The 12,279-nt window shown below is 39.5% G+C and overlaps 1 protein-coding gene across 6 annotated transcripts in view; it reads left to right on the forward strand.

The window, feature by feature from the left end:
• Positions 1 to 12,279, forward strand: part of GRIA3 (glutamate ionotropic receptor AMPA type subunit 3) — a 292,905-nt gene that overhangs the window by 262,868 nt on the left and 17,758 nt on the right. For 4 of the 6 annotated variants that reach the window (XM_043897856.1, XM_043897857.1, XM_043897853.1 and 1 more), the window contains one exon: positions 4,792 to 5,039. In XM_043897856.1, the coding sequence (XP_043753791.1) occupies positions 4,792 to 5,039 (248 nt within the window). Of the gene's footprint in view, positions 1 to 4,791; positions 5,040 to 5,604; positions 5,720 to 12,279 lie in introns of all 6 variants that reach the window. The other 2 variants (XR_006340168.1, XM_043897858.1) reach the window with 1 other exon arrangement.

Raw genomic sequence — 12,279 nt, forward strand, 5'->3', positions numbered from 1 at the left:
CTGACCTTCATGATCTGTCACGAACAGCTGGAACAGTGACTATGGAATCCATGATTTCTATAGCATTACTTTATCTACTGTTTTGGATTAATCCGTTCCTCCCTCATTCACGTATTTCCCTGTTTGGATTTCATTTGCTAATTATCTAGCAGTTCTAAGAGAATTTCTTGTGGCCTCTTTACAAAACCATTGTTTATTCCTTCTTAGGCTCAAAATGGTGCTCTGTGGTTATAAAAATGAATTGTGGCACATTGGAGGAAAAAAATGAACTTGCTGTTATACATCCGGCCCGTCATTTTTAAAATTTCTCCCAGATGATTGAACTCAGATCCAATCCCTTCTATTGGTGTCAATATTTCAGCCAAAATAAGACAGATTACCAAAAACAGCTAGTGATTTCTTTTTTCTTTTTGTTCTCAGTGTTGTACTGTCACTTAAATAAATACTATGTTAGGAAAATAAACATTTCAACTTAATTTTTCTCACTGATGAGCCATTTCTTCTCCGCCTTTCTAACCTTCAGAATTAAGTCATCAACCAGGACCCAATCATTCCTGCCACTAACTTTTAATTTACTGCATTCATTAATATCCATCGCATGTACACCACACATGTTTAAAGTACCCACTTCAAGCACTGCCATTTATTCTCCTAAAAATGCCTCATTACATAAAAAATAAACCTTTTAACCTATATCAACAATCAAAGAGCTTGAGTAAATGATGAAGTAAATGAGTCCAAGTTAGAGTATACTCAGATCAAAATTCATGGACCCCTTTGCCCTTGGCTTAAACATTTATCTTTGGAAGCAATGGCCTATTTGCAAATTGTGTAAGGAGATTGGGATTGACACATATACAGTATTGAAACTATGCATAAAATAGATAACTAATGAGAACCTATAGCTCAGGAAACTCTACTCAGTGCTTTGAGGTGACCTAAATGGGAAAGAAATCCAAAAAAGAGGAGATATATGTATGCATGCATGCTTAGCTGCTCAGTCATGTCTGACTGTGACCCCATGGACTTAGCCCACCAGGTTCTTCTGTCCATGGGATTATCCAGGCAAGAATACTGGAGTGGGTTGCCATTTCCTTCTCCAAAGGGTCTTCCCCACCCAGGGATTGAACCCATGTCTGTTGCATCTCTTGGACTATAGAATCTTGGCAGATTCTATACCACTATATATGTATATACGTGTAGCTGATTGATTTTTCTGTATAGCAGAAACTAACAGAGCATTGTAAAGCAACTGTACTCCAATAAAAATAAAAGAGACTAATTGTTCTAACCCCTCTCCCTTTTATTCAGATTTGATTGGGCCAATACAAAATACCTCTTTGTAAGTGAACAAAGATATATACCCACGACAGTGTTGTCTGTAATAGCAAAAAAACTAGAACTGGCTTAAGAGTCCTTCAATAGGGGATTGGGTAAATAAAGTATGACACATTCATAGACTAAAACACTATGCAGCCATTACAAAGGAGAAAAAAATATAAAGAGATGCAAGAGAATGATAAAGACAAGATTCAATATAGAGGTTACTTTTGGCCTATGCAGTTAGGGAGGGATACATAGGCAAATTTCAACTAACTTCATAATATTTTACTTCTTAAGTTTTCTGTCAGGCACACAGGTGTTCTTACAGAACTTTTTATATCTTTCTGTGCATCTGAATTATTTACTACTTTTAAAAAGTGTTTGGGCAGTTGTATAGGAAATTCCCAGTGAAATAAAATAAAGCCATTGAGAATATTTCATTATGGTGCTTAGAAATTGTTTCATGTGTCCAATGAGGATAATGTGATGTGAAATGAGCATAAACATCAATGAATGGGACTTCAATTTTAGAAGGTCTCGATTATTAGGAGGAAAGTTATTGGTGTGAACATCAAAGGCAGGCTAAGGGGCAAAAAACCAGATGACAAACTGCAGATTATAAAACATATATCCTGAATGGTTTGGTTGAGAAAGATCCAAAGATCTTTAGAGTAACTTCAGCTCCAGAGTTCTACAGTGCTGTAAAATTACTGTTGGTAGTCATATTCACCAACATTCTGACATCTTTGACCAAGAATCTGGTTTTCACCCTGATCAGGCCTAAGGTTCAGTTATTAAATATATCTTGAGTGCCTACCATGCATCAGAAATTGTGCTGGCCTCCAACAGGGCTACCAAAATGAACCAGACATGGGCTTGTCATCAATATTACCCAGCAACACGGGGAAGAGAGACCATAGCCAATTCACCTTAACGCAATTTAGTAAAAGCTCTATAGCAAACATACGAGCCCAGACTCATCCAAGTCACAACTATCCCTGCCCTGGATCATTAGAATGGGAAAACAGCTGAGGAATCACTTCTGTGGGAACAGAGAAGAGTCAAGAAAAATTTCACAGAAGACATGCTATTCACTCTGTATCTTGTAGGATGAACAGAGCTAATCAGGCAGAAGCCAAAGCATAACCAGAGGCAGAAGATATGCAAATGTGTGGCATATTTCAGTGAAGAGTGAGAAGTCCATTGTGACCAGCTCCTAGGAGAGTAGTCAAGATCATAAAAACTCTTGAATGTCATACATTAGAGTTTGGATTTTGGCCTCAGGTATTAGGGAACTATCGGAGACTTTTAAAGAATGAAGTGATCAGATTTACATTTTGGAAGGATCACTGGAGGATAAATGGAAGAGAAGATGAGACTTGGGAGACCAGTTAGGAAGCCAGGCAGTCTAGACCAAAAACTGAGGAGAGCATGCCCCAGGGCAACGCTAATGAGAAAGAAAAGGAGACAGAAGGACAGATCCTACAGGCATTTCTATGTTAAAATAAACATGGCATAATGAGAGGCTGAAGAAGGAATGAAAACCAAACCTTCTAGCTTGGATATTAAGAAGTTTGCTGATGAATTTAGGAGAGCCAGGCTGTACAAGGAAGACTAAGTGCAGTTTGGAAATATTTAATCTGAAAGTGTCTCTAGGCCTGTCAGGTGAAGATGTTCCTCAGCAAGGCTTGTTTGCTGTCTCCCCCAAACATGTCTACCTCCGTTGTTCCCGGCCTTGTCCAAGTCACAACTATCCCTCCACTGGATCATTAGAAAAGCCTTCTAATTGATCTCCTTGCTTCCATTCTGGTCCACTTCATAGTCTAGTCTCCATACAGCAGCTAGAGTACTGCTTTAAAAATTTAAATCTGATCTTATCACATCCCTCCTCAGAATCCTCCAATAGTATCCTATCAAATGTAGAACAAATCCAAACTTTTTACCATGACCCATGGGGCCCTACAAGATTTGACTTCTGATTATCCTTCTAAGCTCTTTTCCTACCATTCTCCCTTTTGTTCATTCCACTTCAGCCACATTGAATATTTTTCCTGTTCTTTATGCAAAGCAAGCATATTTCATCTCAATGAATAGTTTCAGTGACTCAGTAAGGGCCTCAATGAAGATCTGATTGCCATAAACACAACAATTTATTCCATGGTGATAGTTCTGGGAGTTCAAATAATTTCGGAATTCTTTGAGCAGATCCAAGCAAGCCTCAGGAAAGATACAGTGCAACTGGCCAAAGTCCAGAGAAGAGAAGCTAAATAAGCAATCCAAAAAGCTGAGGTAGGGGCCAGAAAACTCCATAAAAGCACACTTGAAAACATGGTAAGTCATGGGGTCACTGAGACCATGCTTCCTTTATATTCTCCAGAATGCTTAATGTAGAGCTGTAAGTAGTTAGTCCATGTTCTAAGGACCACCTGAATTAAGATGAAGTGTAATGGAATTAACTTCAAAAAGCTAAAGATGAGGGAAACTTGGCATGGTAGAAAGAACTAAGTTTTAGGGAAGGGGTTGACCTCAACCTGAGTTGAGGGAGGGATTCTCAAAATCTTCACATCCCCAGTAGAGTGCTTTGTATACAGCAGGTGCCCAATGAGTGTTTGTTGAAAAGATGGATGAAAGACTAAATAAATTTTTTTAAAGTTCAAATGGTGTTGATAGAAAATAATGCTTCAATGACAGGAAGCAGTTTTTCTCTTCATTCTGTCCTTGTCATACATGTTTGATTTCTAGACACTCCAAGAGAAACATCACTAGCTAGAATCCAATGGGAGAAAGATCAAAATTGTGAGGGTTCTGGGAATAATATTAGATATCAGTGGAGTTTAACTGATGAAGAGGGGCCATAATAACAACCTTGCAATATCTGAAAGACCATCGTGTAGAAGAAGGAACAGAATTGCTTTGCATAGCTCTAGAAGATAGTAGTCAAGGGTGGGAGTCTTAGAGAAACAAATTGCAGCTCAGAATAAGGAAGTACTTTCTTACAATAATTAGTGCCCCATGCTGGAGAAGGCTAACAAAAATGATTGTACACTCCCTTCCAATGGCCTCTTCTTTTCAGGCAGGTAAGAGGGTAATCACCTAGCAGTATACTGTAGGGTAATTTCTGAATTGAGACGAAGATGGGACTAAGAGAGTGTTTTTCCAAGTAGATTGCAAGCCATTATTGGAACCAGAAAATCAATTTAGTGGGTCCTGACCAACATTTTTCTAAGTGAATTCAAACAGAATAGAAAATATCAGACAGCAGCACACATAGCAAAGATGAGTGTGATTTTGGAAAAACCTATTCTGGAGCCATGTTTACATATGTATGAATGTACTTACTGGGTTGCAGCAGCCTAACCTGCTTTTCTTTCCGTAGATGGCCATCAAAACATTTTGGAAAACCACTGCACTGAGGCCTCTTCCAGTTTTAAGATCTGGTGGTTCTAAGAATTCTTATCTCTGTTGCAGAGATCCAAAATTGCTGTCTATGAAAAAATGTGGTCTTACATGAAATCAGCAGAGCCATCTGTGTTTACCAAAACAACGGCAGACGGGGTGGCCCGAGTGCGGAAGTCCAAGGGAAAGTTCGCCTTCCTGCTGGAGTCAACCATGAATGAGTACATTGAGCAGAGAAAACCGTGTGATACGATGAAAGTTGGTGGAAATCTGGATTCCAAAGGCTATGGTGTGGCAACCCCTAAAGGCTCAGCATTAAGGTGGGTGGAATAATATAACAATATCCGTGTTGTTATAGTATTCCACCTACCCTGATGCATTTTGTTGTCGTTTTCTTTCTTGTGGATTTTGAGGTAACTTTTAAAAGTTTAAAACCTACAATATTCCATGGAGTTAAATAAGACGGTAAATTATGGTTTCATCTATTTAATGCATCCATTTTTTTGAATGTTCTCTCTCTGTGTGGTCCTCTCTGACTGTTTGTTGCTGTTTTAATTTTACAGTTCAACGGCTTTTTCAATTTAAATGGTAAAAGCCAAGATATGGTGCCATATGTGACGAATGTTAATTGCATGGATGTGGTGTTCTTGTTACTTTTTTTCTCAAAGACAATTTCCCCATCCCGCACACTTCAGTTTTTGAGCAAATGTTATCCTCCATATGCCACCTTCCAATATTTAACCCTGTATTTGCTGTACAGACATTTTTATAGCTCCACGTTCTGTGAAATTTAGCCAATTTGTCCTCTTGTGCTCCTTTTTATACGTTAACGATTTCCTAAGCATTTGTGCATTTTCTTACGAGTTATTGTTTTATCGTTTCAAGAAATGCTGTTAACCTGGCAGTATTAAAACTGAATGAGCAAGGCCTCTTGGACAAATTGAAAAACAAATGGTGGTACGACAAAGGAGAGTGCGGCAGCGGGGGCGGTGACTCCAAGGTCAGCCTCAATGTCACCACAACCGGGTACCCTTAGTGACGAGTAATCGGCAAGACTGTTAGCTTCTTATTGAGGAAAGAGCACAAGACTCACACAGAAAGTGGAATGACCAGGTTATTCCCCTGCCTGGCAGCTTTGGCAACTAGAAAGACTCCAGGGCACCGCCCGCACTTTTGATCTAACTTGGGTCCCTTCTTAAACTCCCAGACAGAGGCTCCCCGTCCACACCCTGCCCCTCCCCTCACAGGCCAGACCGCCTGCCTTAAGAAGGCCAGTGTGCAGGTCTCAACACCCTAGGCTTTCCCAAGCCTGAGGCTTTCCTTAAGACTGTCCCCACCTGCCTCAGACGAGTGCTGTGAGAAATCAAATCTATCTACTGAAAAGTCAGGTAACAGCCTTTTTTTTCCCCCCCTCAGGCGTGATGGTTGCTCAGTGGTTGGTTGCCTGATTAGAGTTGGCTTCTTCAATCATGTGCATGAGTGATGAGATGTTCTCGATATGTGATAGCCTATTTAAGCTGGCCCCACTCAACTTGAAAGCCAAAGAACAAGCTCGGTTTCAAGTTAAATGGGGTCTTTCTTCAATAGGCCACCACATATATAGATTTTGCCAAGGTATTCAGTATATTTAAACAAGCGCGTCGCCTGACTGATACTCTCTGTGTATAAATCCCTGATTTGGATTCTCCTTAGCCGTGTTCTTGGTTCAGGTAGGTCTAATTGTTATCCAGGCTGCCGTCGTGAGAAAATCCATCTTACTTGGCATTCCTTTCGCTCCTTAATGCTCTTCTGGGCTAGAACAAATGAATAGCCTTCAACCAAGCAACAAGAAATAGGGGCAAGCTCAGAAGCCACAATACAATGATGGAAGACATGTTGGGTAAGTACAGGAGAGGACCTGAAAACAGAATCCTCCATGGCCTAAAGGGCATGAGAATGATATTGAAGCATGTAAGATCGACTCTTGTACAACCAAGATACCATGGGCATCTTAAGGTGAAGAATAGTGTTTCCCAATCACAGACCAACAGACAGGGGAGCCAAAACATTTCTCCTTCAGAGACAATGGTTACACCTCTGCTCCTCTCTTTCTCTCTCCACTCCTCAGGATGCTGATGGAAAAGTTAGTTTGCCAGTCTGCAGTATAATATGGGTTTGGAAACACAGAGCACTTTCCAAGAAATAAATTTAAAAACAACTTTCTTCAGGAAATAATCTTACCAAGCATGGGCAAGGTAAAACCTTGATTAACCAGAACTCACCTAACCAGTACCCCAGCTCACTGAATTGTCCCCCCTCACAGTTCCACATTGACGAGAAAGCAGCAATAGTACCAAAAAAGAAGACTGCAAGGAATTGATTTTTTTTTTTTAATCACTTGCCAAGAGATGACCTATGGTTGGGTCACGCTCAACTCTGTCTCCTATATCTTCTCTTCATCTGGATTGACCCTCAAACATTAGAGGCTGCTTGCCTGAGGCGAGAAAGTGGATACAAGCATTTTGAGGGGGAAAAAAGGTATTATTAGCCAAGAATGAAACAAAATGAGTATTCTTATTGAAAATTCCATCCATCCCTTATGGATTCCAATTAATCAAGGTTTTACTATGTGTCAAAAAGCACTAACTTCCTTTCCTACCAGTGTGAACTAATGCCATTGACTTGGCTCATTCGAGTTTGGCAATGGCTCATCTGATGCCTAGCGTACTTAGCACTTTCTTCCTGGTCTTTTTTCTCATATTATTATCAGGCCACGGAGAACCTAATTATACTGCTCAAGTGAGTTGCAGAGTGAAAATTGAGCTGGATTGGATACATGGCTGTCACGAATTCATCCTTCATACTCAGCATGGTTAAAAAGGCGCCATGGACTGTATCAAGATGACTCTAAAACATCCACATGATGCCAAGTGCCCAGAAGTTTTCAAATAACCAGATGTTTGATGTTACATAAACAAAAAGATCTGCACGCATCTGGCTGAATTACTTTTCACCCAGATATTGCCTTGCCTCAGCTGATACTGCTGCAAAATTATCAAGTAACTATGTTGCCAGCCCCACAATTTCCAGATTATCTGATTTTTGGCATACAAATAGAAAAATATTTCAGTAGATGCTAAATGTTGCCAACTTCTTTGACCATAGTGCTACCTGCCACTCATCTTTCAAATCACTTCCTTTGCTCATTCCTCCAGACAACTTTTTGAAATAAGTCAACCCTTTCTCAACTATGGATAATAGTGTGATCAGTGCTGCGTATCCAATGATTGCTTATTCCATTTCTGGATGACCAAGGAGCTTGCCTTTAACTTCTTCCTTCTTGCTACCTGCTGTTTTCTGAGAGTGAGCAAGAGAAGGGGCAAGAGATGAACTTGAATCGGTGTTACCACTATTTAGTGGTGATGCCAAAAACAAATCAATGGAGAAGAAGGTAGAAAAGGCAGTGAAACTTCATTAATTTGGATCCCTCTAATTTATAATTTATGATAAATTGGACAGACACCAGTCTACAGGGACCAATCTACAGTCTAACTTTACCAGGGATGAGGCCAAGAGAGGTTTGTTAAGCAAATGACGAGTTTAGACTCGATTGTCAGTTGAATTTTTCCTTAAGAGAACAAACCTTTTTCAAATGTTGGAAGCATTTTTTGAGATATAATCATATTCATTACAAATTTATCTGCTAAAGTAGTTCTCACGAGGACCTTCACTAAGGCAATGTTTTATAGTGAGTTTGAATTACAAAATAGACTTTAAGAAATGAAACTGTCATTCTTCAAACCTACTTTGTAATTCAGGACTATCTCCTTCAGACAATCCTTCTCCTCTGTTCAAATCAGTGAGTTTTAACTGTATTAGTAAAGTGGCTTGAGAATTACATTTCTTTATTGTATTCCATCCCCAGTTAACATGACAATTGACAAATACACCATCATTTCATAGAGAAAGTGAGACCCAGAGATGGTGGTGACTTTGAGAAGGTCACACAGCTAATGCTGTCACAAATCTCTGCTGACTTTCAGGGTCACCTCTTGTGATAATATTGCAGACAGCAATTTATCACATCTACCCATCCAATGAGCAATGCAAATCTGATTACATATGATCTATTTCCATAAAAATCAAGTTCATTCTCAACTACCTTGGTTACAAGGCAAATAGCATATTTAAGCCATTCCAGCCCTCAGTACTGATTACTAAAAATGACAATAATCACAAAGCCTGACGTTTATAAGTGCTTTTACTTTTTCAGAAACAATTTTACAACTATTATCTCTGAAACCAGGAGAGGGAAAAAAACATATATGATTTATCTCTCTCTCCCACAACCTTTAAATAATGATAAATGGGCAATTATGTTAAATTCTTGACTTTTCCCCTCTGACATGAGACATAACACATTCTAAGCCTATCCTCTAAAAGTTACTATTTTATGGAAGAAAGAAGCAGTGATCAGGCTGTTTTAAATGTGCACACAGGCTGATGAAATAGATTTTTTTAAATTCTCTAAATACAAGAAATTAAGATAAGGTCAGTCACCACCAGTTAGCCTCTGCACCAGATCTACAGGTTAGAACTAAAATACTGCTTGGGTTTACCAGTTTCCTAAACCTGGGCTAATAGGGTGGAAACAAATCAGACTCAATCCTTCCTTGATGAACTATAAATGTACAGGCAAGGATCATGGAAATTAGAGCTGTGGTTTGGGAATTTTTAACCTGCAAATCACCCTTTTGTGTTAGCGCTTTATTACATTGTGTGTGCAACTGCAGTAATTAAGAGCCAGGGGGTTGTTTCAGCGATAAACCCCCATCACCAGGGGTTTGTGACACAGCCAGTGAAAGTCTATTGCTATAAATCACAGCAGAATGGGGATTTAACTGCTGAATTACCACATCAACCTCCCTCCTCAGCTGCTTGTCCCCACAAACTTTCAAATTCTTCTGATGCCCGCACCCACGCTGTTTCATTCCCTTAATCTTGGGTGAAGGGCACCCAGCCTAGCTTCCCCACATAACCTTATTTTACTAGATGGGATCTGGTCAATGAAACAACCCATTTGTGATCTTGACAAAGCATTATAAACCATACCCCACTTCACCCTAGAAGTGTCCTGGTTTTAGTGCTATCCAGGGATTTAAATCAACTTCCAATGCCCATATTTTCCAAGACAAAAATCAGCATATTTTGTGTGCTTTGGGGAACACTGGAACAAAATGTTTAAATGAGACCATTCGAAACCAGTTGACTGCAGTGAGAGTTGCCTTAACTTGTAAGGCATATAGGCAAGTAAGGATGAGGATGGGATATGAACTTAAACTTCCATTAAGTCACAAAGAGTTGGACACAACTGAGCAACTAAGCATTATGTGACCCCATGAACTGTAGCCCACCAGGCTCCTCTGTCCATGGAATTTTCCAGGCAAAAATACTGGAGCAGATTGCCATTTCTTCTCCAAGGCATCTTCCTAACCTGATCATTATGATTTATAGAGTATTGATAGAGAAATGCAGTTTATTTTCTTCACAAATATATCGGGACTAGGATAAACTAACCAATGGGACGCTAGTAAAGAACTTAGGGAACCTGTTTTAATAAATTCCAAAAACGACTTGCAATTAAAATTAGTTATATCTCCTTTCACATGGGTGCTCTTAACGTACTTAAAGAGTTTGTTCTCTTAAGAAATTCAAAGATATTCCTCCTATCACAATCTTTTTTTTTTTTTTTTTTCGTAACCATGCATTTGCTTAGCAAGTCTCCTATTCAGAGATAGTAAAAGTTATTCTTTAGGACAGTAGATTTCCAAATGCCCTCGGCTTCTCTTTAGTGGTACATAGATAAATGAGGTGATACTGTGTTTCCTATATGCATAAATGAGATCCTCAGCTGTGTGTGTATTTCTTCTTCCATGTTTGTCTACAATTCTCCTCTCCCATGCCACCGTCTCTTAACCACTTCTCTTCCACACCCAGAATTGTTTGACATTCTTGGGCCTTGGGTCATGGATGTGAATCTGCCTCTGCCTTTTACCTGCAATAAGATGGACGTTTTATTGGCAGGAGCCATCCCTAAAGGGAGACATTTTGGATATCCAGGGTTAAGCTGGAACCCCAGTGACTCTCTATTGACACTGTTATGTGTGTAGTCAAGAATCATTACAGATCGATGGCACTTCCTGAGTCTTAGAAGAAGTTCCTGTGAGTCACCAAGACTGGTTTGGGATCAAGGAGTAGGGTGAGTATATTACACTCTTCGTTGGTTTGCATGTCTCTATGCTGGTGCTGCCGCCTGGAAGTATGAAGAAACTGACAGTTTTCTTTCCTGATAGTGACTAAGTTTGCTCCTTGAACTTACTCAGGTCTTCTTCCCAAGAGCAAACCCTCACTTTCTTTCAAGTGGCTGCTGCAAACAAGGGACCTTTTTGCCTTAAGAACTGAACCAATCCAGTGACTACCAAAACCATTGATTTTACCAGATGGTGTTAAAGAATAAGTTCTACCACCGGAAAAAAAAATTGTAATCCAGAAAGAAAATATTTTTAAAAGTTAATCCATTTTAATGAATTTTTTTTGAAATTGACTACGTGGCCTTAACACAGTTTCTATGATTAAGATGTGATTATTTGCCTTTGGTGTTATCCTGATAACATGAATGTGTTTCTTATTGACAAATAATGACCAAGTGTCCAACACCAGAGCTACAGAAAGAGCAGCAGGAATGAAAAGCCTGAAGGTAAGAATGCTGCTATACAGTTGCCAAGAAGAAAGACGCCGCTGCAGTGGCAGAGTTAAACGGTATATGTCTATGCTCTTTCTGCCCCACTAAGACCAAATCATTTGGTTTCCTTTCATTTGGAGAGAAGATTATAGGACTACACTCTCTGAAAGGTAGGACAGCCATGGAAAAGAAATGCGAAAGATTTGAAATGATTGGAAAAGAAACACAAAAGATGTGAAATGATTAAAAGACATTCAATGAGGGTGGGAATTGAGGTTGGTGGAACAGGGTGGGGGCAGATTTCTTTTACAGAGAACAATTGAAATCTATTCTCTTTTGACTTTCTAGAGAGCGGTAAAACATTTGGCCCTTGGCACATGAGACAAATCCCTATTGGTCAGAGGTGGCAAAGGGTGGTCCAAGTGCTAGATTCACCATAAAGCTCAATTTCATCTGGCTTTGAAGCAAATATTTCTCAAAATACAGATCTAAGACAATAGCATCCATTACATTTTTTTTAAAAATGAGAGGGAGAGACTGACTCTGCTAACATATGCTGTCTAGCATTGCTGCTGGAAATGCAGAGAAGTGGATGAAAGCTGAAAAGAGTGGCGTGTACCCTGGAATGGCAACCAGAAGTTAGGTTTCAGATCTGATAGGTAGACCCTATTTGTTGCGATCTATTGGCATGTAAGCTAAGACTGATTATTTTTCTATGGGTCATGGTCAATGGAGGGCTACTGGGAGAAAAGTAGAATGCTGGCACCCATTGGATTAAGCTCTCAATGAATATTTTGCCTAGAATCAGAAACATGAACTAGATGTCTTTCTTCAGAAAC

The sequence above is a fragment of the Cervus elaphus genome, chromosome X (assembly GCF_910594005.1).
Source record: "Cervus elaphus chromosome X, mCerEla1.1, whole genome shotgun sequence".
NCBI classification, from domain to species: domain Eukaryota; kingdom Metazoa; phylum Chordata; class Mammalia; order Artiodactyla; family Cervidae; genus Cervus; species Cervus elaphus.